This window comes from Aulostomus chinensis, chromosome 2, assembly GCF_037954235.1.
Source record: "Aulostomus chinensis isolate RoL2024-O1b breed Wild chromosome 2, RoL_Achi_v1.0, whole genome shotgun sequence".
In the NCBI taxonomy this organism is placed as follows: domain Eukaryota; kingdom Metazoa; phylum Chordata; class Actinopteri; order Syngnathiformes; family Aulostomidae; genus Aulostomus; species Aulostomus chinensis.
Genome location: NC_141321.1, coordinates 5,334,844 through 5,361,748, shown reverse-complemented (window position 1 = coordinate 5,361,748; position 26,905 = coordinate 5,334,844). Strand labels below are relative to the sequence as shown.

Sequence of the window (26,905 nt, the reverse complement as noted above, 5' to 3'; positions counted from 1 at the left end):
ACATTTTTGGGGGGAAGAATTAGCTTCCAGTGCAGACCCTTGTGATTTTGCCCACCAAACAGTGACAAGAATGGCTCCTGCCTACCTGGAACCCTTCATCCAGGTCTACACGCCCTCTCGCCTGTGAGAGACGGCTGGTGCTCCCAGCCCAGCATGGCTCTGAATCTCGAGCCTGACTCTTCTCCTCTGTTGGTCCAGAGCCTCCATCTACTTTTCAGAGACGTCTGAAGGCTCAGCTGTTCAGGGAATGTGAGGCACTCAAACCTGAGCCTCCTCCTCTTTGTCCTCAGGGGTAGAACCAGTCAGGAGGTCTGAGACCGGCTCTGAGTGAACACTCAGCACTGACATTGTTGAATATTGAATTTGTTGAATGTTCAAAGATATTGTTGATGTTGAATTATTGGTTGCGGTCATTCCGGGTCTGAGCTCTGGCTTGGGCACGGGGTCTTGAAATGATGATGAAAAGTTCATTGATTGCATGACAAGAACAAAGACAGAGGACTCTGATCACTTGTCCAAACAATGAAATGAAATGTCTTTGCCTGAAAAATTAGAAAAGTTGAGAAACCAAGGACAATGTTTTGTGTGTTTTGGATCAAGATGTAGCCAAGGGCTATCATACGAAGTGAAAACATAATGACGTTACCACGACGCTACGTGTTCAGATGATGTACGGGGATTCACAAGGAAGATGAACCAGCAGATGTGGTGATTTCAGTGTCTCCCTGTGAATCAGAGCCAGAAACAGTTTTCCCTTAGAACGCTACATTTCTGATTGGAACTTCCCATAAAACAAAAGCTTGCTCGCTGTCTACTAGCCAGAGGGAGTCGGTGGAGCTCTGTGCGCTGAGATATCTCCCGTGCACTAAACCTCCCCTCAGGCATTGATGAAAGTTCTGGAAAAGTCTGGTGCCCCACAAACCATCACTTGTGATAAAGTCTGATAAATATTATGTGACATCAGAAATGACCAAAGTGTTGATTTAGATGTTGCGGCAGCCTCGTGTGTGTTCTTCCACCAAGACAGTCGGAGGAGAACAAATACACAGAGACTTGGAGTGCAGAGGTGTGTAACTGGTGTACACTGCCATGGAGCGATGGGCGGAATGGGAAGGCAAGAGTCCTCATCAGAAGCTTCAATACTGGGAATCTGTCTGGAGAAGTAGGGCGTCTTTCTGAGTCACTGGCTACTCTTATTTCGATGGCGAATCCAAGGAACCGTATTCCTGCTTATCGCACCATCTGAAGTAGAACCCGCAGATGCCAGAACTCTTCATGTGAGTGCTGGACTGGAAGAGCAAATAAACACCACACTGAGCTCCTTCTGGGAAACTAAGTCCATCGTTATCGTGGCTGAATGGCAAACAATGATCTACTCTCTAATTACAACGTTGCTGAAGACGTTTCGATCAGCTTGTGCGGAAGTTCAAAACTAATGTGCCACTCTATGATGAGTACAGTGACATCATCCAGGAGTACGTCAGTCAGGGCACAGTGGAAGATGTTGTCACCGGTAACTCCACTATTATCTCCCCCACAGAGAAGTCATGAGCAACAAAGCTTAAGAGTTGTGATTGATGCCTGCTTCCCTCGTCGATGGCTGTCAATCACTGAATGACTGCTTCATGACCCCGCCCACTCTGAATCCTAGGTGACGTGGTGTCACGCAGTGGCTGATATTACGAAAGCCTTCAAGCAGACCGATATTAGAGAATGAGACAAGGACATATGAAGAGTTTCCAAAAACTCATAAGAGAACTCATGTAGCCGTCATGCGTATGACCATATTCCCTGTGGCGCGTCCCCCAGCAGGGCTCTACGTGTGGAGGCTCATGCCAAACTCTTCAACCAAGCTAACAGGATCTTCGAGGAAGCAGGAATTAAGCTTTGTGAAAGGAGCACAACTGCACAGACAAGATGGAAAACAGACTGGCTGGATATGCTAACGGGACAAATCACGTGTTTAAACTCCTCAACGAACATGGAGAATAGAAGAGGACGGTTTGGTTTTGATTTAAGGAATTTGATGGATTTTCTGGACAACACAAAGAGGGGGCTGTGAAAAGCTGCATTGTACATCTTCGATCCCGTCGGGTTTCTTTCACCGGTCAGAGTCAAATGCTGGAGAGACTCCATGGTAACTTTGCATGGATCAAGACTTCAGCCAAACAGTGTGAACCTGCTGTAGAAAACAGAGTCCGAGACATGCAAAGTCTTACAGACCGACAATGGAATTATTGCAGTGCTGATGACAATCCTGCAGATGTTGCAACTAGAGAAATAGGTGTTGAGAGGTTAGGAGCTCATTCTCTGCAACAATGACCGTGATCATGACAAGATGGTGATGTGCACCTTGAAATCAAAACAAGCCAAAACAGACCAACCTTCTATTGTTTCTGGGGTTCCTCTGCTTCAGAGGAATGATCTATGTCACACATTGTTATGGTAGCTTGCAACTAAAATGTCTAAATATGAATGTTCCCCTACTGATGTGGGTCAACATGAGGCTCTGACACTTTCAGTAAAACAACCCCAAGCCCACGAGGACCAGGACCTCCTGGCATTCGTGGGCTGAGTTTCAGTATCAATTCTACATTATAGGAGGAGATGCTCGTGTAAGGCAGCCCGGTGGAGCAGTGGTCCTCCCTGTGGCCCCCAGCAAGAAGGTTGTGGGTGGAGCCCCGGCTGCAGCACGGGGTCTTTCTGGGTGAGTCTCCATGTTCTCCCTGTTCCTGCTGGGTTCTCTCTGGTACTCCAGCTTCCTCCACAGTCCAAAGACATCAAGAGGGGACCAGGTTAATCCAGACTCTAAATTGACCGTAAAATGGATAGATGGAAAATTCTATGGTGATTGATTTACTTGTTTTATTCTATGAAAATACATTTATATAATATATAATAATAATTATATTATTAGTAATGACTCACAACATTTTAGACAAGTCTTGAGGAATTATTACCATGAAATGTGAATTCAGACTGTGAAATCCTGCAAATTTGTGATAGAAATAGATGGATGGATGTTAGTGTTTGAGTTTTAGATGATTAAAATGAGCCATAGAAACATTTTTACATGTATGAACAATTGTATGCATTGAGACATAAATTGCATGTCTGAAGATTTGTGCATTCGTAAAGACCAATAGACAGATGCTCAAATGTGGTGCCTGAAGTTACCACCTAGCAAGCTTGAAGTTGCAAGCACAAACTTGAACCTCGTCTTTCCCCTGAGTTGATGAGACAATGAACATGTCGTTGACTGTCCAACCAGCCAACCAGAGGAAACCAGGGTCTCCAAACATGAGCGAGTTGCTTTAGCATGGAGTCTTTCCTCAGTCGATGTGAGGGTCTAGGGGCAGAGGATGTTGTTATGATGCCATGTGAAGCCCTTTGAGACAAACTGGTGGGGAAAACGGGCTCTACAAATAAATTGCCTTGCCTTGCATACAGAGGGAAGGCAGTGTTTGAATTCCTGAGTCATAATTCATCAAATGCTCTCTTCTCCAGAATGGTCTTTGTCTGCATGAATAGATTGTGCATAACAATTGTCATGAAAATTATGAGACACTGTGATTTTAGAATCAGCTACAGTCAGAACCGCTTTCTTGACTGCGTGCAGGGATTTAATAGTGAGTGAATGTACATAAATTCAGCCAACAAAACATTTGCTGATGACGAGAAGAGCGACTGCTGTCACGAATCGTGGCCGACTGGAATATACTGAGGAGAAACTCCAGGATGCTGACCTGCAAAGATATTTCAGTGACTTAGAAATTAGTTTGGTGAACATTTTGTAGGAGTTCTGCAACTCGATTCAATTCAATCATTTTATTTGTCCCTGAGGGCAAAACACTACACAACATGAAAACATTTACATAACCCACCCATCCAGCCATCCAGCCATCCATCCACCCACCCATCCACCCATCCAGCCATCCATCCACCCACCCACCCATCCATCCATCCACCCATCCATTCATTCATCCATCCATCCTTCCATCCATCCCTCCCTCCATCCCTCCATGTTCTCCCTCTTCTCCTGTTGAGGGTGGTGGGGGTGGAGCCTATCCCAGCAGCCTTCCCCCTGGACAGGTCACCAGTCCATGGCAGGACCAACACATAGAGACAGACAACCATTGGCTCTCCCAGCCACGCCTACGGTCAATTTAGAGTCTGGATTAACCTGGTCCCTCTTGATGTCTTTGGACTGTGGAGGAAGCTGGAGTACCAGAGAGAACCCAGCAGGAACAGGGAGAACATGGAGACTCACCCAGAAAGACCCCGTGCTCCAGCCGGGGCTCCACCCACAACCTTCTTGCTGGGGGGCCACCGGGAGGACCACTGCTCCACCCACAACCTTCTTGCTGGGGGGCCACAGGGAGGACCACTGCTCCACCCACAACCTTCTTGCTGGGGGGCCACCGGGAGGACCACTGCTCCACCCACAACCTTCTTGCTGGGGGGCCACCGGGAGGACCACTGCTCCACCAGGCCACTCCATCAGCAGAATGTGTTTGTGGAGATTATATTTTGGATGGTCAACTGCTTTGGAGAAATATTTTCCCTGGTTATTGAGGTCTGAAGCTGATTTCAGAGATTTTTCATATTTTTCCCAGAAGTTTGTCCCATAGTTCCAATGCGGGGTTGTAAAATGTCTCTGATGTTGAGCCCAAGGATCTCTGTGGACGAATTAAACATTCTGCCTTTGAACAGACACTCACACCTCCACTCTTGATGGGACATTCTGAGACAACTTTTGTCTTCTTTGAGGCGACCATGCTAGAGGCAACTTTGACTTTGTCATCACATCTGCTCAACATCACCTGAGGGTGCAAGAATCAGTCCGAGCAATCAGGTCAAATAACAGCGCAGACTCAAAGCCCAAGCGTGCGTCACACAAACACACTGCAAGTTTGAACAACACACCACTGAAGAAACATTGTGAAAAAAAATATATATATATTAACACAAATATATGGTATATTCAAAAAAAAATCAAACGATGCAGTAATTAAGTGTACATTTATTTGTATGATTTTAAACGTGTTGGAGTAATGTGTTGTTATTCCTGGTTCTGCAAAATGCTGTACTGTGTACTTTTGCAGTGTTTGTGTGTATATTTGTGTGCGTTTTCAGTTTGGTAGCGTGTTTTCGGAATGTTGTGGATATCAATAAATATGATTTCCTCGTCTTGCTCATGGCTCCGTCATGTATGTTTTTTGCTCGTGCTGCGTCTCGCTCTCTGGGCCACCGTAGCCCACTGAGTGGACAGGGGGGAGGCATCAAAACAATGGTCGAGGAGAAGGAAGAAGTTGTTCTGTTCTGTCTAATTGTGGTGGAAAGTTCACTTGTGTAACCTTCTAACCAACCCGCACACACTGGTGCGGTTCAGTGAGCGCCCGCAGGTAGACGCCAGTTCGAGCTGCAGTTGGATTCTTTAGGAAGCGTAAATAGGTTTGTTTATGCAGCACTACTTTTGTGTACGTCCGACAACCACTTCACAAGGGAATACATACATATGTTTTTATTTATTTATTTATTTTTACCTTTGTTGGAGTGAGGCTAAGTCAGACACAACGTCAAATTTTCGAGCTTCACATTTCGTCTCCTGTCTCGCTGCGTGTTTTTGTCGGAATGCTGGAACGATTGCGTATTCGTTGGATCTACTTTCTTTGGGAGAGCCGTGCTGCGCCTTTCTCTCCCGTGCAAGGCCGCCATCTTGAATTTTAATGTTAATTTCCCCCAAAAAATGTGTTTCCTGTGATATTTGCAGTGTCGTGCCAAATTTGGGTGAGTTTCCAGGAGTATTGTTTTATTTCGTGGTCGTTTGAGAAAAATCACACATTGACTATCACATGTGTTTGTTCTTTCTCTGTTGTCGACTCCAAGACATTTAACGATACCATTGCGTGAAAATTCTCAAAAGCTTATTGAACTGATAGCCACCATCATGCATAACCACCGATCATTATTTTTGCTCTGGTAAACTGTCGAGGATGATAAGTCCAAGAATCTATGTACGTCAATCCAATACACGCTTACAAATTAGAGATTTAGCCAGTAGCTTCCACATCAAACAAGCTAAGCTAATGTTGGTATGTTAGCGAGTGAGTGCTGCCGTGGTCCAGTGGTTTCCAGGTAGGCTGCCACTTCATGCACCTAAGGAGACTTGAGGGCAGCGAACCACCGGGCATCCCCGTCAAGCAGTTGCTTATGGATGATACACTGTCTTATACACGCAATGAAGAGATGGAACTGGCATTTTGTTTTTGCCTACATGTGTTTTTGTCTGTGCTAGCTGGCGAAGCTAAGTTAGCAGCCTGATGAGGTGAAGTTTGATAGCTAGCTGGAACTGCTCGCTAACAAACCCAGAAGTAAGCAACGTAAATGGCAAAGGAACCGCTGGTGTAACGTTGTAACGGTGCTCCGATAGCAGATGATGGGTATTACATACCGGGGATTAAAGTTGGCGATTTGCATGCGTAATCAAAATTTTAAAAGCCTTGAGATGTGCAGTGAGTGCATTATTAATATGTTGGTCAATTGTAATTTTCGCTACATGTAATTATCAATCTAAAGGCTTGATCCTGTTCGTGTGTGTATATGTGTATTTATCGCCATCAGTCAGTGTTCCTGCTTGTTCTTGTTGCAGATTGTCAGGGCATCATGCCGGCGTCTGCTGCACGCTAACCACCGCGGCCGAGCGGGCATCTCTCTGGCGTCGCCCGTGGTAGCTAGCCCGGTGCTAACCGAGCGAATGGGTGGAGAGAGGGCAGTTGTTAGCAAACAATGTTGGCTAAATTGATAACGCCGATGCGATCTCGGCCTCAAGTGTCGGTGGGGCCTTCCGGGGTTCCACAGCCCTCCCGGATCGTGGTGGGGTGTCGTGTTTTGGTGGCTAACGTTAGCTTCTGATCTGACGACGAGGAGCGTTTCATGCTACAGTTATAATCGGACGATGTCACTTGCTACACATCGACACACGACAAGATACACGAAGCCTCAATGGATGTCTAAACATTTGTGATGTTACACTTTTACTGACGTCGATTTAGTGCTGGCCAGCGAGGCGTTCACACGGTCCGCTCCTCTAAATAACTACATTTCACATGCACGGATGATAGCACCGAATATTGCTGTTGCATTCGGTGGGGACCCACTATGTAGTTTCGGGTTACCAGTAAGCGGCGCTACAGGATCATTTTGAAATTGTTTCTCCAACTCGGCTGCATGTGAAGTCTCGCGTAGTGTCAACAACACTCGTCACCACTAGGGATGTTGACTGGTGCTCCCACACTGGGCACTTCACCCGCTGCAACGTACGGGCTGCAATGGATGTCTCCGGTGGGATACTGCAGATGCACTTCAAACGCTGTTCGTGTTTATTGGCAGAGGTGAAGCGTCTGTATGCAGATAATGGGATGGTTGTGCAAAGTGGACAGAGGCACTTTTGAATGAATTATAGGCTGCGTGTGATGGATGAATCCCCAGCCAGACGCAGACCTGCTTTTCCTGAACGCCTTTGCCTCATCCCACACCTGTCATCAGAGATTAGCTCGTGGTTACTCCCTTTAAGACAAATTAGTTTAACGTGTGAACTGAAGAAGGAATTTAGGTCGATCCTCACCCAACAGTGATGGTAGTTGCATTCTTTGTCTTTGACAGCTGCTGCAGTGAATGTAGCCAGTTTCATGATTACCTGGCTTGTTGTCCCTCTGTCTGATTATATTTGTGTGTGTTGTTGTTTTCTGCTCCCAGATTTCACACTGTAGACCCCAGTCTTCCCCACTCAAGAGGGTTCCTTCATCTCAGAGACTAAATGCAACTGGACCAGGGGGCTTGTGGGCATGAAGTGGCTGGGCGAATCCAAGAACATGGTATTAAATGGCAGACGACACGGAAACAAGTTGACCAGCGAGCAATCAGTGAGCCAGAGCCAGACTCGCTCCCAGCATTCACAGCGGGCGTCCCTACGCCACAACAAAGTCCATCCCAGAAACCGAAGATGTAGCCGCAGTGAGTAAAATGGGTGGAAGTCAACAATGTCTTAGTTAGCAGTTACTCCACTTGTAACATTCATCTGTTTGTATTTCTTCTTTACAGGGTTTCATGCAGCCACCCTGGAGGCAGAGAGGCGCTATGTGCCCTCTTCAGGAATGACTGCCAAGGAGTTGTGTGAGAATGATGACCTGACCACAAGCCTCATCCTGGATCCCTACCTGGGCTTTCAAACACACAAAATGAACACCAGGTCAGGAGCTCTATTGCAGTCGAAGTGCAAGGTTACGCAGGCACATGAAGCATTCTTTCCAGTACTCAGACTTCTTCCCCCTGACTTATACATTCATATCTTTGTCTTGTGCCTTTGAAATTGCCCAGCAGATTTCGACCAATTAAGGGGAGGCAAGAGGAGCTGAAGGAGATCATTGAACGCTTCAAAAAACACGATAACCTGGAGAAAGCTTTTAGAGCTTTGACATCAGGGGACTGGTCCCGGAATCTTTTTCTCCACAAGACAAAATCTCAAGAAAAGCTCTTCAAGCAGCATGTAAAATTTGATCTTGATCATAATGTAATAATCTAACATCATCAGCCTTACAAATATTCCAAATACTCTGTTTGTCTTTTGCACAGGTTTTTGTGTATCTGCGGATGTTTGCCACTGACAGTGGGTTTGAGATTCTTCCTTGTAATCGCTATTCATCAGAGCAAAACGGAGCTAAAATTGTGGCAACCAAGGAATGGTGAGGTCATACTGCCATTGGTATAAAATCTCAGCGAGTCAAGTTGAGAAACTGCTTGTGTTAACTTTGTATACACAGAAACTGACCAACTATTTCTTCTCTTACGTGGTAGCTGACACGTACAAGTACTGCAAAAGCACTTTAACAGAATCTGTAATGTCCTTTTGTACCTGGTTTTGTTTTACAGGAAGAGAAACGACAAGATCGAATACTTAGTGGGATGCATTGCTGAGCTCTCAGAGAGTGAAGAAAACTTGCTTCTCCGACATGGGGAGAATGACTTCAGTGTCATGTATTCCACTCGAAAGAATTGTGCACAACTCTGGTTGGGGCCAGCTGCTTTCATCAATCATGGTACGAGTCCCAAATCCCTCCTGCCTGGGCGGCGTCAGTGCTGTAACCACTCCCTTGAGGGTAGTGCAGTCGCACAAAATTAAGCCTTTTCGAACAAAGTCCGCACAAGTTGCAGAGGTTTGCTATTTGACAAAAATTTCAAACAAGATCTTCAAATTGAATTGGTACTTTACCCAGCAACTGAATTATGTCTTTCAAGTACTCACAGATAGGTGTTCTCAGAATCAGAATACTTCATTAATCCCAGGGGGAAATTCTGTTGTTAGTTATTAAGCTCTCGAAGTACTAGAAAGTAAGTATAAAGTTACAAATTACAATAATTAGAAAGTGCAGACTTTAAGAAATAAGAATAAGAAAGTGTAAGAGTAAGAATACGCTTAAACTATTTACAAAGCACAGTAGTTCTAACAAGAGTATTGCACAGTTAAGTAATGAATCCCTCAGAGGGAGGAGTTGAAGAGTTTGATGTTCACAGGTAAGAATGACTTCCTGTGGCGCTCTGTGGTGCATTGAGGTGGGATCAGTCCAGCACTGAATGTGCTCCTGTGTTGAACCAGGACTTGATGGAGGGGTGGTGGATGCTGTCCAGGACTGTGTGGAGTCTAGACAACATCCTCCGCTCTGTCACCAGCGTCAGAGTCCCGCTTTGCCCCTACAACGTCACCGGCCTTCCGGATGAGTTTGTTAAGTCTGTTGGCATCTGCTACCTTCAGTGTGCTGCCCCAGCACACAACAGCAATCAGGATGGCACTGGCCACCATCCTCAGCATGGTCCTGCAGACGTTAAAGGTGTTTGGAGCTCAGAGGAACTGTTTCCCTCCAGCACCAGTTCTTTTGCAGATCATGTTTTTGGGGCTTCGAAGTTTAGCTTTTAGTTCCCTGCCAATCATCAAAGCTTCAACAAAATTAACGTTTAACCGAATAAATATGTACCAATTAAGCAACATTTGCCATAGAAATTTCTAGCAAGTGTGACGGCTCAGTGGTGACTTAAGCCCCTTCACACTGCACCAGAAATGCTGGTCAACACGGTTTTTTGGCACTCTGAAAGGGTCGACTCTGCAATTCGACCAACTCGCCAAGCGACCCGGGTGTTTAGCGACGCAGCTCGCCTGCAGTGTGAAAAATGTAACCCGCGTCGTCTCAGGCTTCTCGCGACCTTCCTGTCACATCCTGATTTTGTCTCTCTGCCACCTGTCAGGCTTCACCTGTAGCTTCTGCTGCTCCCTTCCAGTCGAGCCAAAAACGTCATCCTCCTTCGCTGCAGTGGCGCTCAGACATTTTCCATCTGCGCCGAGTTTGTCTGCTTTGTAAAAGAGACAACATAGCAATGCACGCAACGACAACGCTAACGTGCGACTCGATGACGTCCGTGTTGTCGTTTGTTTACCTCAGTGTTCCGGTGCAGGTTCATGTGTAGTGATGACGTGTCAGCGCGATCAGTCAAACTCTGTGTTTTTGTGATATGCCAGCTTCGTTTGGTAGATCAGGCACTCAGCGCTTATGGGGTCACTTCTGCTCATTCAGAAGTTACTCCAGATGCTTGACTTTTTCACCATCTTGGCTGTTTGGTGTTCTTGAAGCCTGGCTGCTGAGCCATCAGAGCCAACAACAGGTTCAGCATGTTGCTGCTGACTGCAGATGAAAGCTTTTACTCTCAAAACTATGAAGTTTGAGCTCTTAGAAGAAGTGATAATAATTCACGCTTTGCATCCTGAATAATACGACTACGACTGCCTTCTCTGGGATGACCGATGTAGCCTAATGAAAGACTAAAAGACGACACCATCCGATAATGACTTGGATGTTGATTGCCACAGTCAGGAATGAATCTTCACACTTGCCCACCTTTGTTCTGACTCCAGAATGCAGAAGGAGCCAGCCATGTATGTTTAGCTTCAGGCTTATAGGAGTTGACAGCTAACAGCAAAACAATCCAAAAAAAATGCATTAAAAAACTCAAGACCATTGTTGGAGGGTGGTGGTGGTGTGTTTTTGTTGTGGATTACCAAGCACATGGCCGGATAAAGAAGACGTGGATGTGAGATGTTGTGAACGTACCCTTTCAACAATTTTGCCGTTAGCCAGCCGTTACCATTAGCTTCTAGTCAACCTTAGGAGACTGGCTCATGCATTCTTTCTGAGGACACACAGCACTTTCATGAGCTCATACACCTATTTGTGTGTACCTGAAGGTGTTGCTGCACGATTAATCTGATGGCAGTCACAAAGTTGGTCCTCGCGATAACATAACTGCAAAAAATGCTTGGTTTAATTCAAGTTAATGCGTGCATCTGTGAACGTAACAACCTGTCCTCTGAGTGTGTGAACCCTATGCCCACCAGCTGTCTTTGTGTGTACAGCATGTGTGTATGGTCACAACTCCCTAGCATGCAGACCGCAGAGTGACCAACATGGATTCCGACGAGCAGGGGCATGACTAAAACCCTGATGCCGCACTGGTGGTGAAAAAAGCAACGTCTTTTATACGGCAGTTCTTCAGTGTGGTGCCATTGGACAGAAAGATGCGTGGCAGAGTTGAAGTCACGATGTTCTTCAGGGCTTTGTTAATCATTTTATTCTCAAATCTCAATTTTGCCCCAAAAAAAGGAAACCTTAAAATGTGCATTGGAATTTCTGTGAAAACCTGCAGCAAAATCAAGCCTTTTTAGTTGCAGCGGTCACTAAAAGTCTGTGAGGTCGATCCGTGAGGGCCTGTGCAGCAGCAGCGTGCTGACATGAGGATTCATGTCTTTCATCACAAAGACACCTCTTTAATCGTTTCCCTTGTCTCCTCTTATTTTTTTCAGATTGTCGACCAAACTGCAAGGTAGATTTCTTTTATATTCCAAGATGACAAGAAACATTGTGTGTTAACATGGGAACTCCGTAAATTCACTTTGATCTGTTGACTGTTTTTTTTTTAGTTTGTATCGACAGGACGGGACACGGCCTGTGTGAAGGTTCTGAGGGACATTGAGCCAGGAGAGGAAATATCATGTTACTATGGAGATGGCTTTTTTGGGGAAAATAATGAATTTTGCGAATGCTACACATGTGAACGGTAGGTGTACCATTTTGATTGCAATATAATGGAAAAATTCATTATCAGAAAAGTAAATGAGTTTCTATACCAGCAGGGCCCATAGTGGAGTGAAATAATAAAAGTAATAATGAACAAGCCTAATAATAAAAACAAATGATCTGAAATATTAATCCGTTTTTGTTGTTTTGTGAGGTATTCAGTACTCACACACACATGCTTGAATATGTAGTGTATTTGTACTGTAATTTTTTTAATTTGCCAGGATGCTAGCAAGCATAGCAAAGCAAGTCAACAGGCGAGACACAGAAATGTCTGCTTTTGTTCTGAGGCCCTCCATGAAGTTTCAGGTTCAGTCCCCACTGCTACCTTTAACGTCAGGCTTATTATTAAATATCAGTTAATATGTAATTGATTTTAGAAAAAAAATCACTCCCCGCGGTGACCAGGACCCTGGACTGGTGACCCGTCCAGGGTGAACCCCGCCTCTCACCTGAAGGCTGCTGGGATAGGCTCCACCCCCACCACCCTTAACAGGATAAGAGGAGGAAAATGGAGGGAGGGATAAAAAAAATCAAAAAACATGCCATTTTCTTAGAGTTGGTAATTGATCACAATAGGACCTTGTTCACTCCTCCTCTTTAGCACGTCATGAAAATTTTTCCTGTTCACAGTTTCGGTAGTTGGCGTTTAAACATCAACATTTGTGATGGTGTCTTAAAATCAGTGAAAAGAAGTGTGTACGATTTTAATTGTTTTACAGACGTGGCACTGGTGCTTTCAAATCCAAAGCTGGGCTGCCAGTGGAAGTGCCGGTGATCAACAGCAAGTACGGGTTGCGGGAGACAGACAAGCGTCTCAACAGGTTGAAGAAGTTAGGAGAAGGAAACAGGAGTTCAGACAGCCACTCTGTTGGCTCTCACACCGACGTAGACTCTCAGGAAATGCCAAAAACACATCAATGTAAGAATTCCCTCCCAGTTCTCTCTGTCTTCGTGCAGTTCCCCAAGCTGATGTAACATTTCAGGTCCCAAACACAAGAATGGGGACCACAGAGGAATTCTCTTGTGGCCGTGCAGAATGGTGAAGGCAGCTTGCCACAACTGCATTGATGAATTCTGTGTATACATGTGAATAACAGTGGAGGCTTTTATGTTTCAGCCTTACAATCATGTCCAGAACCGACGCATGCTCATAAATGATGGCATCTTTACTTATGCTCTTCGTTTTCTTATGAATTCATTGGAATTTGGTTAAAAATGTAGTCTCACTGAGAAAAAGTACATGAATTATTACACCTATGGGCAACTTTCTGTCTTTTTCTTTTAGCTGCCAGAAAAAGATCATCATCATCATCATCATCTGGCCTCAAGTTTAAAAACAGGACTCAAACCAGACAGACTTTGTCAAGAGCCCTTACTACCTCAAGTTCAAAACAAGGTCGTGTAAACAATAACAGGGTACCAAAGAGACTAAAATCCCAATCCAAGCCTTCACTAAGTAAAGTCCAGTTGCGGAGTCACAGGAGGGGTGCAGAACCCAAGGAGTTGGCCAAAGGAGAGACTTGCCAGCTGGGTCTCAGGGACTCAAAGGTGTCACTGTGTAAAAGTGTCACCATCAAGAAGGAGAAGGATGGGCAGGAACTGGTGCAGCAAACTTTGGGCCAGCGGGGCTGCCTGACTCGGCATGCTGCCAAGGAAAATGGTTATCTCCCAGTTGTGCAAAGCAGTGAGGGAAGCCAGTCTTCAACATACAGAACTCGCAGGTCCACCAGGACCCTTGTTAAGGCCCAGGAAACAGCAGCTGGTGTTAAGCTGGAGCCAAGTGCTATGCATGGCTTGAGCCCAGTCCCTGGTGGAGTGGTCATTAAAACAGAGCCAACAGACATTGAGGAGTATCTCCGTCACGGCATGGGACTGGAGCAACCAGCCTTGGACCCTGGCTTTGCCAGAAGAGGCTCGTGCACCAGACGGAAACGGCTGACAAGGCTCAGGACCGAGCGGACAATTAAATGTGAGGACTCGTACGGAGAGCCGTTCATGCCAGTGGCTGCTGGTCACACCACTAACTACTCAGACTGTGGGAATATGCTGTTCAGCTTCTCTGACCGACACAGGGACTACAATGGGGTGACCAATGGCAGCAAATCCCTCCGCAGGGACAAGGGTAAGAGCGGCTGCCGGTCCCAGGACAAGGGGAAGAAGAAGCGCCAGATCACGCGCTACGATGCTCAGCTGATCCTGGAGAACAACACAGGCATCCCCAAACTGACGCTCCGCCGGCGGAGAGACAGCAGTAGTAGCAAGACCAATGACCCCAATGATGTCATTGGCTCCTCTAACCTTTCTGCCTCTTCCGTCAACTCGGCCTCTTCCAGCAAGATTAGCATCAAGTTCAGTAAGGACCATGACAAGGACATGGGCAGCTCATACATAGCCAAACTGAATAACGGCTTTGCTCCTGTGGTCCACAGTAACTCGACCAAGCTGAAGATCCAGCTGAAGAGAGAGGACGATGCACGGAGAATATCCCAGATTAAGGCTGACCAGATGTCCTATAATGGGGACATGGCTCAGAGTCTGGAGGCCAGGAATGGTGGCCATCGGACCCAAAAGGTCATGGCAGATCCTTCATCCGAAGAGGATAATGATGAGGAAGGGGAGGAGGAGGATGATTACTTCGACAATGAGTTTGAAGATGATTTCATTCCACTTCCTCCAGCGAAGCGCCTCCGACTTATTTTGGGTAAAGACTCCATAGACATCGATATCTCCTCCAGGAGGAGAGAGGATCAGTCTCTGAGGCTCAATGCATAAGTTGTGGAGCTCATCACTCCTTTCCCTGTAAATAAAGATGACCCGCTGATCAACTGTTGTGTTGATGTAAAAGAAGTACAGTTATTTAAAAACAAACAAAAAAGCTCAAAAATTGAGAATCTGAACATTACTAGAGGGGATGTTACCCTAAAACAAATGTCTGTGTTTCACTTGAATTGCATTTATCGATGTGTTTCTGCTTTAAGTTAATTGGTTCAAAGCAACATTATGCAACGATTTGATCTTTGAATAACAGCTTCCGAATCAAGTCGATGGTGCACTGACTTGCAATGGGCCGCGTTTTCAGTCCCACTGCACCTCTGCACACCTGCCCCTGCATGCACGCCAACACTCTTGATAATCCCCACCAAACCTTAAGGCCTCCTAATTCGCAACGGCTCTGGAAGGCACGGGCGCCGCCTGATATCTCCCCCGCCATGACCCGCATCAGCCAGTGACACCCAACTCTGGGAAGATTTCAACTGCCCCACAACAGCACGGCGAGGGGGGGTCACAACATTAAAACCGTACTTATGGCTCATCTTTAAACACCACTTCCAATTTGAGCCAAACTTCCTTTCGAGCGCCATCTGAACCAAAGCGTGCATTTTGTCTTTCAGGCTTTCAGCTGTAGGCTTCTTCAGACAACCAAGATGGAATCACAAAGAAAAATGTCACTGAGCTCAAGACGCCTATACTTGCTGTGCTTGCAAGGCAGAATGTACGTCTTGGGTGAAAGACCGTGTTAAATTGCATTTCCCGCTCAGCCTGCGCCCGCGTCCTGTATTTACGCTCCGTGGCAGCAGAGGTCACCGTTGCCATGGCAAAAGTTGCATTTTGTTGCTTCTAGGCAAAAGTTGCACTTGCCCTACGCATTCTTGTGGCATTTACACAACATACTATGCAGGAATTGGCTTTTGTTCCCTACTACTTCGGAGAAATGTGGCCAGGTGCTTGGTGAAAAACAACCGTTTGTTTTAAGGTCAACGATCCTTTGAGTGGATGCACTTGTTATATTCATAATGGACATGAGTATTGTAGAAAGTGTACAGTTTGGTGACTATCCCCTCTGTCTCATAGGCAGGTTTTTATTGAACTTCATTTTTCTCTCATTTGTAATTTTTGTGTGGCAAACCAGACTGGATGTCCCAGTGTGGTGCAGTTGGTCCAGAGGCATTATTAGATCTGTCAGTCAGTCCGCTTGGATCCAAGTGCCATGTTCTCATTATCCCAGTAGCTTCCTTGGTTAAGAATCACTTCATTTCTAATCATGTAGTGTACAAGTGAAGTCATGAAGACCTTGAGAGAATTCCGGAAATTCAGCTCCCTGCAGTTCACGACAGTGCTGTAAATACATTTTAAACTGCAGGTTTCCAAGAAGTAAAGCACACAAGGTTTTATAATGGGTTGAGTTCAGTCCAAGGGTTGTGGGAGAAACTCCCTGTTCCTGTTCTTTGGACCTTTGCGTTGAGGCTACTCTGTAATGCTAACATGGCACGCGTGGAATTTCTTTTCAACAACCGAATGATAGTCCGTTTGTGAAGGCTACCTAGATGCTTTTTAAACGTGTAATTCTCAAAGTAATGTACAGAAAGACTGGCTCTTGTTTCCCAGCAGAATTATGAGATTTGTTTTGTCACCGGTCCAGTCTGGAGTTTCTTCACCATCAGCTGATGTACTGATACATCCATCGACACAAGTTTGGGGATTGATATCATGTCTGAAATGCACTTACTAGCTTAGAAACTTGTATTATTTTTCTATGGTGCTACTCTGTTTCATTACCAACTCTTAAGTTTGTCCTGTGTACCTTCATTATTATGGATGGCAGCATTAACTTCTTCAGGCCCTAATTCTGTAAGAAATACTCATTTTACAATCAGTCATACTTAGTTTATTTAAACTTGTTTTTGTGTTCTTAAAGGGGCAGATAAGCTTTCTGTTTTTTGCAAAATGTTAAAACTACTGTATCCAACAGCATTAGGTGCCTTAACAAAGAGCTTTCTGACACATTTAGACCAAATTTGTAACGCAAATTAAAAATATTCAGCCATTTGCTTCCCCCTTGATAATATTTACACTTCAGAGTCTCCCGTCAGTCCTTCTGTATATTATTTTTGTCGTGTGAATTGTATTTAATGGCCCACTAGATTAAGGGATCAACTGAGATGAATGTTAACCCACTTTTCTTGTGTTAATATGTACTGTTCATATCACCAGCAGCTAATCACGATCTGAACCTGGCTCAGTCTGTCCTCCCCTCTGTCAGACGTCTCCATCCTGCACTGTAAACTGTTCCAGGTGTACCGTCTGTGTGGTCTTTGTCCAATAGACAGCTGTCGAGTTCTCCCATCGATTCAAAAAGTAAAAAAACAACAAAAACAAATGTGAATAGTTTGCGGACATTTTAGCGTGTTGCGTGGGTAGTGGGAATCCTGTAAAGAGAATTAAAAATGGGCAGTGCGTATATTGTCCGATATGTAAATCATGTGAACACATCTTGTACTTATTTAACAGTTTTGAATACTTGAAAACTATATAAAGTTTCTTTGTGACTCCCGTCTCCTGATCCTGTTTTGAGGTTTTAGTTTAAATCCTCACACACATATATAGGGTATATATAGGGTATATATATATATATATATATATATATATATATATATATATATATATATAGGGTATATATATATATATATATATATATATATATATATATATATATATATATAGGGTATATATATATATATATATATATATATACTGTGTGTGTATATATATATATATACTGTGTATATATATATATGTATATATATACTGTGTGTATATATATATACTGTGTATATATATATATACTGTGTATATATATATACTGTGTATATATGTATATATATATACTGTGTATATATATATACTGTGTATATATATATATACTGTAAATTTTATATATACAGTATATATACTGTATATATATACTGTAAATTTTATATATACAGTATATATACTGTATATATATACTGTAAATTTTATATATATATATATATATATATATATATATATATATATATATGCATTGAGAACTAATCCTGTGAGGAGACCCATGTCCGACCCGGTATCTGTTACTCTACTCCATACTTGGACATGCAGTGTATTAAAGTATCTGAGAAAACAGGGATTTTTGTTTTGAAAGCTAAATTTCCAGGAACAGATGGACTCTGTAGATTTGGGCAAACATGGCTGCAACTGGATGAATCATCGTGTTGTTCGTGGGTACCTCTGGAGTGGCTCGATACACCCGGGACTGAGTTCCCAGCGGTGTGTCCTCTTCCCTTTGCCTTTTATTGTTTTCATTTGAAAGCGTTCAGCTTCGTGGGCCGTGGTCTTTCCAAGGGTTTGATACAGACACCAGAATTATCACTGACTTGTTGGACAAATGCAGCACTGCAGCAATTTATGGGTATTAAAAAGTTTCAGCAACTTGAAAGTTTGAGAATTTCACACTTGCTGAGTTTTTAGTTTCACATCTGTTGGCAGCCATGCTTGTAGTTCTCTGAGGCTGCCAATAGCAGAACTGATCTGAGCCTAAAAGTGTCAAAACAAAACAATAATGAAGAATCGTAAGAATGACGATGATGATGTGGGCCCTAATTAAGAAGTGAAAGAGCAGCTACTGGTTTAGGTAAGAAGGAACCATGCCGCGGCAGTGGTAGGCAGACAGAAGACGAGTCCACCATTTTGTTTGAGTTTTGGCCCACAGAGGAACAAAGGTTGAGCATCCCGGCATTCGTAGATAATATGAATTGATCATATGAAAGCTATATGAAATCACGTGTATGTTTATGTATAGACCAATGAAAACGCTTTTAACCTTTGACCCCGTGCTTCCAGCCAATCAGAAGCCTCGTGCCGGAGCTGCATCCAATCAGATGAGACGACGCTGTATTTGAAAGCTCCTGCCTGCGGACAGTTGAGCTTCGTTGACCGCAGAGTAAACTCTCTCCTTGCTGACATGGCGTCCGCGGGCGTTCGTGCTATTGTGAGTAAAATTAAGTCGTTCTTGTTTTTTGAGCACAGCTTCTGATGGTGCTCCAGGTTAGCATCGTTGGCCAGCACTGCCGTTTATTCTCTGGTTAGCTTTAGCTAACCTGAGGTCGCCCATGCTAATGTCTCCAGGTTTGTTTCTGGCTCGTTCCTGCCCGCGTTCATTCTAAAATATACCCTGTGTTTGCTCCTGTGTCCAACAGCAGCGGCTCCCAGGCGCGGACAACCCCGTGAAGATGGGTAAAGCCGCAGCAGCAGGGCTGTCCAGGAGAGCTGCTCTCGGGGAGATCACCAACTGCCCCGGAGCTGCGCTCAACACAAAGGTTGGCTGGTGTATTGAACTGTCCATCTCTGATAGCTAAAGATGCTTCTGGCAACAACGAACACGGACTGTCTGTTTAAAAGATTCAATTTAAGATGACAATCTCACAGGGGAGGCGTGGCTCAGAGGTAGAGAGCCTGCTCGCAACCCAAGGGTCGCTGGTTCGGTACCCACTTCTCCTGGTGACCATGTCTAAGTGTCCTTGGGCAAGACACTGAACTCTTATTTGCTCCTGATGGACTGGTGACCCGTCCAGGGTGAACCCCCGCTGGGATAGGCTCCAGGCTCGTCACCACCATCCCAGGGCGGCCTCTGCTGCTGCGTGGACCTCTGGTCTGGGATGGTGGTGTGCGGGTGTTTTTGTGGAAACCCCTCAGCTTGTTCAGTAAAGGAAAATGTTGTTGCTGTACAAATGTGTTTGGGGGAAGAGTGCCATGTCCCATTAGTCTGTTAATATTTCCTGCTCAAAAAGAACCAGGCATGGTCACATGTCCTCTTAAAAGGAAAGGGAACCCTCAGAGTAGGGAAGGCTAAGAAACTTTAATGAACTGGCTTCAATGAAACCAGTGTTGTCACACTCAGGCAAGTTCATGGTTCAATTAATGCCCAAATGACCCCTCCCTCAGAGAAAGGGAGCAGCGAAAGCACCTGGGCCCCAGAAAGCTAAACCAGTAGTTGCGGTGCCACCAGCAGTCCAGGTCCAAGCCCCTGCAGATGCCATCCCCCCAGCTGCAGAAGCGTTGGCTGACGTGTCCATGGAGGAGGAGGAGGAGCTGTGCCAGGCTTTCTCCCAGGCTCTGCTCACTGTGCAGGATGTGGACGCGCAGGACGCAGACATGCCACAGCTCTGCTCAGAATATGTCAAAGACATCTATAAGTATCTACATGTCCTGGAGGTAAGTCCACACCCTACAGGGGTTTTTGGGGGGTGAGGCAGGTTTAAACGTCCTGGTCTGTGTGCAGGTGCAGCAGGCTGTGCGAGCCAACTACATGCAGGGGTATGAAATCACTGAGCGCATGCGGGCGCTCCTGATTGACTGGCTGGTCCAGGTCCACTCCAGGTTCCAGCTGCTGCAGGAGACTCTGTACCTCACAGTCGCCATCCTGGATCGCTTCCTCCAGGTAGGAACCGGCTCAGGTACAGCGTTAAACGCCACACGACTTATAACTCCTCACTGACTCTCTTCCCACTGCGCTGCAGATCCAGCCGGTCTCTCGTAGAAAGCTGCAACTGGTTGGCGTGACCGCCATGCTGGTGGCCTGCAAATACGAGGAGATGTACGCGCCGGAGGTGGGGGACTTCGCTTACATCACGGACAACGCCTTCAGCAAGGCCCAGATTCTGGAGATGGAGCAGCTGGTTCTGAGGGGCCTCAACTTCCAGCTGGGTCGTCCTCTTCCTCTGCACTTCCTCAGGCGAGCTTCCAAAGTGGCCAACGTGAGTTCCAGAATGACTCTGATATCTGAGGTTGTAGTACTAGAACTGAAGTTCCACTCACTCTGAGTCTGAGGTCCGTAGCGCTTCTGTCTGTGCACTTGTGGTGTGGATCCTGTCACTGCCGTAACCCTGGAGTCTCTGTCTGTGGACTCGTACAGGGATCATGTTTAGGCAGATTAACGCTCAGACCAGGTGGCCTCCCTCCTATGAACCTGGAGGGGTTTGAAGTCCGTTTCTAGTCCCTAGCTGACCAGAACTGGGTTTTAAAATGTTGTGGTGTCTGGTTTTCCCAGTCTGACATAGAGAGACACACACTGGCCAAGTACCTGATGGAGTTGACCCTTGGCGACTACGACATGGTGCACTACCGTCCCTCTGAGGTCGCAGCGGCGTCGCTGTGCCTCGCTCAGCTGCTGCTGGATGGGCTGCCGTGGGTGCGTCTGCTAGCATTTACTAGACTTTGACTTCATGAAGTTGCTCCCTTCCTGCTCATGTGTCTCTGCCTCCTCGCCAGTCGGCCACACAGCAGCACTACTCCACCTACGACGAGGCCCACCTGAAGCCCATCATGAGGCACATCGCCAAAAATGTTGTTGTTGTCAATGAGGGCAAGACCAAGTTCCAGGTGGGTTGGTTCGTTACATGATGAGCGTCGGTGGGTGACTCCTCACTAACGGAGTGTTTGTGTGCAGGCCGTCAAGAACAAGTACTCGAGCAGCAAGCTGATGAAGATCAGTCTCATCCCTCAGCTCAAGTCGCCACTCATCAGCAACATGGCAGCTGCTCTCAGCGACCCTTGACCTCAACACCTTTCCTTGAACGTTCACTTGCACTTTATGTTGCACCACAACCCGTGGAGACGCATCCGTTTTTAATAAAATGTAGTTTTTAGTCTAAACTTGTGGTTTGTTCTAAAATCCAGTTTGCGTGATGATGGTACTGTTTAGTCTCCTGCACTCGAGGCGACTTTGCTGGAGCTCATGTACGCGAGTGGCTTCCACCACTGGCCAGTCAGCACAGCTCTGACCTGGTAGACTGGGAGCAATGGTCTGGAGCTTTTAGCGTCACTCAGCAGATAAAGTGCCTTTTTTATGTCCTGTAAATGCAGCTGAATCACCTGTACTGCTGTTTTTCTTGTAATTAAGACAGACAGAAATTGTTTCTCTAAAGTGTGGCAACTCAACAATAAACTGCTTAAACTAAGCTTGTCACTTTTGTGGGTCATCAGTTGGCACAATGACAAGTATGCAGCTGCATGGATGCCTTTGGGATGAACTTGTATTTGGGGGTTGATTCTGTCACGGTGCTCTAGTGTCACAAATGATTCCTGGGACAGTTGAGTGTCTGAAGCAGAGACAAATGTACCCACTTAACTCTCATTACTGCAGAAAGTAGTGCAGCGTAACTGGTGATTGGGAATGAGGCCATTTTGCAAGCAGGGCTGCTTCAACTGAACGCGCCATGTTGGCTCTCCAGGATCGCGGCCGCAGCTTTACAACGTTAGCACGTCCGGCCTTACAAAAACTCCTGTTTTCACAAAGCTAATCTTGTTCATTTCATGGTGTTGCATGTCGAGTTGGCAAAACTTTAAACATGACGTCTGAATCATGTTAACTGCCTCAAAGTCCGCTGGTGTCCTCCATACTTGGCATGTGAACACGGAAGGTAGGCGATCGCCTCGCTGGATTTAGAATGGTTTAGCCCGCAGTGCTGGTCCCCGTCACACAAAGACCCCCACAGGAACAGAATCCCCCTCCAACCCCAGACTGCAGCGTCTCTGAGGCTCTTGCAGCCCACACGCCATGTTTGACTCCATCTGATGGTGGTGGCAGCGGCAGGCACACGCCTCCTCGTCGTGACTGACACTTGAATTGGGGCAGTGGCAAACACTGACCCTTGACCCTGTCCGTGGACTCGGCTTGTACGTGAGTTCAGTCGTGGCTCATACCTGTGATTGTCATGGTGATCCTTATGTAATGTTTATCTATTCCTTTATGAATCATTTCACATGTTTATTTATTTAGGTGACACGTCCAGGGTGAACCCCGCCTCTCGCCCAATGTCAGCTGGGATAGGCTCCACCCCCTGCACCCTGAAGGGGATGGTCAGGTGGATTATTTATTTATTTACCCAAATCTAGTTGAATTGAAATATCCTAAATGCACGAGGGCTAAATGTATATGTGATTAACATCCATGATTTATTAATTGTTAAACTGACAGCTCACAGTGACAAAGTCAAACGTGACCTCGTCCTCTGGCGAGTGCTCGTTTGGCTGGTTGATGAAGACAAAACTTCACTTTCACATCTTTCCTTCTCACAATCCGCTTGCGTCTCCATTATTTATTCATATGGGTTTCTACAAATGAAAGTTCATTCAATGTCAGTATTTATGGCGTCTTTGTATCATAAGAGTGCCCCACAGATAGAAGTTGGCACCTACACAATGACCTGCCCCTGACACGGCCGCGTCATCAACCCGAGCCATGCTGTTCCCTCCTACGCCCGTGCTAAGCTAAGCTAACTGCTTCCTGCCCAGTTAACAGACAGAAAACGTCCACGTCGACTTCTGCTCTCGACCAGCTCATATTTCTGTATTCTTTTTTATCATTTTACATGCCTGTAAATGTCTGTTTCTTCCTCAAGCGTCACATCTCCATGCTAAGCTAAGTACCATCCATGTAGCATCACTGAGGTGAATGCCAGTGATCAAAGTTCATCCCCAGCATGTGACATTGCTCTTTGGTGGTTGGAGGAAGACGGATCAGGCCACAGCGTTTGTGACGAAGCTACAGTGACAAAAGAAGTGGGCCTGACTGGGTGAGGTCAGGCAGCGTCTGAGCAGATCCAGAGCTGCTCCACAAGCGTCTGAAGGCCAGGGATGACCTCTCCGTACGTCGCTGACTTTGTTTGATGCCTGAACTTTGCAGTCACACTCAAAACAATCAGACTTTTAGCTCCGTCTGGCCTCCGTCATCACAGCTTCTCCATACTGGAGGCTGTAGAATTACACCATTTCAGCCACGAACACGGCTCACGTTCCCTCGTACACTGGCTGTATGTGCTGTTGTGGTGTGTGTGGAGAACCATTGTTCTCCTCAGACTGACCCTGACCTCACTGCCACCACCCGCCTCCACCCAGACAGGTCAGTCAATACTGACTGGGAGTGGGACGGTAATCTGCTACACGCAACAGAACCGACACACTGACCATGCATTGATCAGGGTGAGTTGATGCTCAGGTTATTTAAGAGTGCTGAACAAGCGTGACCCAAACACTATAACCCATTCCTTACTTGCCCAAAGAGGAGCCAGGGTCCCGAGGCTCTGCTCCCAGGATCTCATCAATCAGGACTCCAGCTCAGCGCCAGGAATTCGTCCTTCGACATGTTGTAAAATTCTTAAATCACTGTCAAAATACAAGAGTTGATTTCTGTCAGGGTTTAAGTAGAATCAGGTGTTGCTTTTACTGGTTTGGAATGAAAACCTGCAGCCACACGGCGCTGTCCTGGACCAGTTTGGACACCCCTGGTTTAAAGGGTCCCTCACAACCCCACAAAATTACCTGTTTCACAATCACTATTTGATGTATTTGGTATACCAACAGCATCCACGCATACGGAAGCAGACGGCTAACTGCTAGGAGCCATCTCAGCTAGCATGCAGGGATGCTCCGGTCCTCCACACTGGCCCGAGTGTGGCAACTTACCATGTTTACTTCTAGTCAAGTCAATCTTATTTATACAGCGCTAAACCCCAACCCCAAAGTTCTGTCCTGACTCTGTCCAAGTAGAGCAGGTCCAGCACCTCCCTCCTTCAATGAACCTCCACCCAACAATTCTCCATCAGCAGCACATCCTGCAACAGCAGCCACCAGAACCTTCCTTTACCAGCAGGAAGGTGGAGCAGATCCAGGATCAGTGGGGACGGAGAGAGAGCAGGAGAGCAGGACAGAGACAAAGACAGAGAATGGAGGAAGACAGAGAGACAGAAGGAAAGAGAGGGACAGAGATAAAGAGGGAGAGAAAGGAGGAGAGACTGATGGACAGAGACAAAGACAGAGAATGGAGGAAGACAGAGACAGAAGGAAAGAGAGGGACAGAGATAAAGAGGGAGAGAAAGGAGGAGAGACTGATGGACAGAGACAAAGACAGAGAATGGAGGAAGACAGAGAGACAGAAGGAAAGAGAGGGACAGAGATAAAGAGATAGAAAGGAGGAGAGACTGATGGACAGAGACAAAGACAGAGAATGGAGGAAGACAGAGAGACAGAAGGAAAGAGGGACAGAGATAAAGAGAGAGAAAGGAGGAGAGACTGATGGACAGAGACAAAGACAGAGAATGGAGGAAGACAGAGAGACAGAAGGAGAGAGAGGGACAGAGATAAAGAGAGAGAGAAAGGAGGAGAGACTGATGGACAGACGGGGACGTGAGCAGGTGGAGCTACAGGTGGCAGCTGGAGCCTCTTCAGGTCTGGAGCCTCCTCCAGCAGCACCAGGATCTGGGATGAGGGGAGAAGAAGAGGAGTTAGGAACATGTCTGAGGACAGGAGGAGGAGAGAGAAGCCCAGTGCATCATGGGAGATCCCAGCAGTCTGAGCCTATAGCAGCAGATCTAAGGGCCAGCCTAAGCAGTCCTGACTATAAGCCTGATCAACAAGGAGGTCTTTAGTCTGCTCTTAAACCTAGAGAGGGGGTCTGGGTCCTGGACTGAAACTGGGAGACGGTTCCACAGGAGGGGAGCCTGATAGCTGAAGGCTCTGGCTCCATTCTACTGTTAGAACTCTAGGAACCAGCAGGAACCCTGCATCCTGGGAGTGAAGGGTTCTAGCTGGATCATAGGGGACTAGGAGCTCTGTCAGGGATGAAGGAGCCTGACTGTTGAGGACTTTGATGGTTGAAGAAGAATTTTAAATTCTGTTCTGAATCTGACAGGGAGCCATGCAGAGAAGCAGTCCAGGAGAGACCTGGTCTCTGCTACCAGTTCTAGTCAGGGGGGCAGCAGCGTTCTGGACCAGCTGGAGAGTCTTTAGGGACTTATTAGTCCAGCCTGGTAGGAGGGAGGTGCAGTGATCCAGCCTGGAAGTGACAAAAGCAGGGACTAGTTTTTCTGCGTCTTCTTGAGCCAGGATGTGTCTGATCTTAGCGATGTTACGTAGATGGAAGAAGGCGTCCTGGAGGTTTGTTGAATGAGGGAGTTAAAGGGTCCTGGTCAAAGAGAACTCCTAGGTTCCTACGGTGGTGCTGGGGGCCAGGGTGGTGCCATCCAGGGTACCTGTCTCATCAGATCAGGTGGTCCTCAGGTGTTTGGGCCCAGCACAAGAACTTCAGTTTATCAGAGTTTAATAAAGGAAATGATGGTCCTCCATGTTTCTGTCCTTCAGACAGGCCTCCAGTTCAGTCAGCTGGTTTCTATATCTTTGTCAGTCTTATGTCTGTTATGCCGAGTTTAGTGTGTGTTTGTGTGTTTGTGTGTGCTTGCGCTTATAGAGGCTCATCACCTACTAACACACCTGCTTGTTATCAGTGTGAATCAGTAGTAAATCTGTTATCACTTGACTAAAGAGTAAGATTGACCGAGAGAACACACACACAAACACACACACTCAAACGCATTCACGCGCACACACACACACACACACACACACACACACACACACACACACACCTAAACACCCATCAAACAGAGCCCTCAAGTGTTCAAGATATTTTTCTTGACAGAAAGCAAAACTGAAAGAGAAGTGACACCCTTTGTTCATGTGAGACCACGGCCCTGTCTGTACCCTCCTGAACCCCCATGTCGCTGCTGCTCAGCCTGCTCACCCTCTCACCTGTTCACCCTCTCACCTGTTCACCCTCTCACCTGCTCACCCTCTCACCTGTTCACCCTCTCACCTGTTCACCCTCTCACCTGCTCACCCTCTCACCTGTTCACCCTCCTACCCTCTCACCCTCCTACCCTCTCACCCTCCTACCCTCTCACCTGCTCACCCTCCTACCCTCTCACCTGTTCACCCTCCTAGCCTCTCACCTGCTCACCCTCCTATCCTCTCACCTGCTCACCCTCCTACCCTCTCACCCTCCTATCCTCTCACCTGCTCACCCTCCTACCCTCTCACCCTCCTACCCTCTCACCTGCTCACCCTCCTAC

At 46.4% G+C, this 26,905-nt stretch overlaps 2 protein-coding genes across 6 annotated transcripts; both read left to right on the top strand.

The window, feature by feature from the left end:
• The first annotated feature begins 5,238 nt into the window (after positions 1-5,238).
• On the top strand, positions 5,239-17,512 carry kmt5b (lysine methyltransferase 5B). Of its 5 annotated transcripts, none has more exons than XM_086223855.1 (10): positions 5,239-5,454; positions 7,759-8,016; positions 8,104-8,251; positions 8,380-8,548; positions 8,635-8,744; positions 8,932-9,098; positions 11,909-11,928; positions 12,026-12,162; positions 12,905-13,104; positions 13,471-17,512. In XM_086223855.1, exons 2-10 carry the CDS (start codon positions 7,848-7,850, stop codon positions 14,955-14,957), a joined length of 2,607 nt encoding a protein of 868 aa, XP_086079981.1. In that variant the 5' UTR covers positions 5,239-5,454; positions 7,759-7,847; the 3' UTR covers positions 14,958-17,512. The 5 variants fall into 5 exon arrangements, with proteins under 5 accessions (XP_086079981.1, XP_086079971.1, XP_086080012.1 ...); XM_086223845.1 differs by lacking the exon at positions 5,239-5,454 and adding an exon at positions 5,506-5,790; XM_086223886.1 differs by lacking the exon at positions 5,239-5,454 and adding an exon at positions 5,512-5,790 and having other exon boundaries at positions 8,383-8,548.
• Positions 17,513-18,834: 1,322 nt separating this feature from the next.
• ccnb2 (cyclin B2) lies at positions 18,835-21,653 on the top strand. The gene is made up of 8 exons (XM_086193243.1): positions 18,835-18,990; positions 19,199-19,318; positions 19,944-20,213; positions 20,281-20,439; positions 20,519-20,755; positions 21,049-21,189; positions 21,270-21,380; positions 21,448-21,653. The coding sequence occupies exons 1-8, from the start codon at positions 18,964-18,966 to the stop codon at positions 21,553-21,555; spliced, it is 1,173 nt and encodes a 390-aa protein (XP_086049369.1). The 5' UTR covers positions 18,835-18,963; the 3' UTR covers positions 21,556-21,653.
• Positions 21,654-26,905: the final 5,252 nt, after the last annotated feature.

Coding starts and splice junctions, on each gene's coding strand:
- kmt5b (XM_086223855.1), top strand. CDS start 7,848: ATGAAGTGGCTGGGCGAATCCAAGAACATGGTATTAAATGGCAGACGA. Junction 8,252..8,379: donor ACACACAAAATGAACACCAG/GTCAGGAGCTCT, acceptor GAAATTGCCCAG/CAGATTTCGACCAATTAAGG. Junction 12,163..12,904: donor GAATGCTACACATGTGAACG/GTAGGTGTACCA, acceptor ATTGTTTTACAG/ACGTGGCACTGGTGCTTTCA.
- ccnb2 (XM_086193243.1), top strand. CDS start 18,964: ATGGCGTCCGCGGGCGTTCGTGCTATT. Junction 21,190..21,269: donor TGCTGGATGGGCTGCCGTGG/GTGCGTCTGCTA, acceptor CCTCCTCGCCAG/TCGGCCACACAGCAGCACTA. Junction 21,381..21,447: donor AGGGCAAGACCAAGTTCCAG/GTGGGTTGGTTC, acceptor GTTTGTGTGCAG/GCCGTCAAGAACAAGTACTC.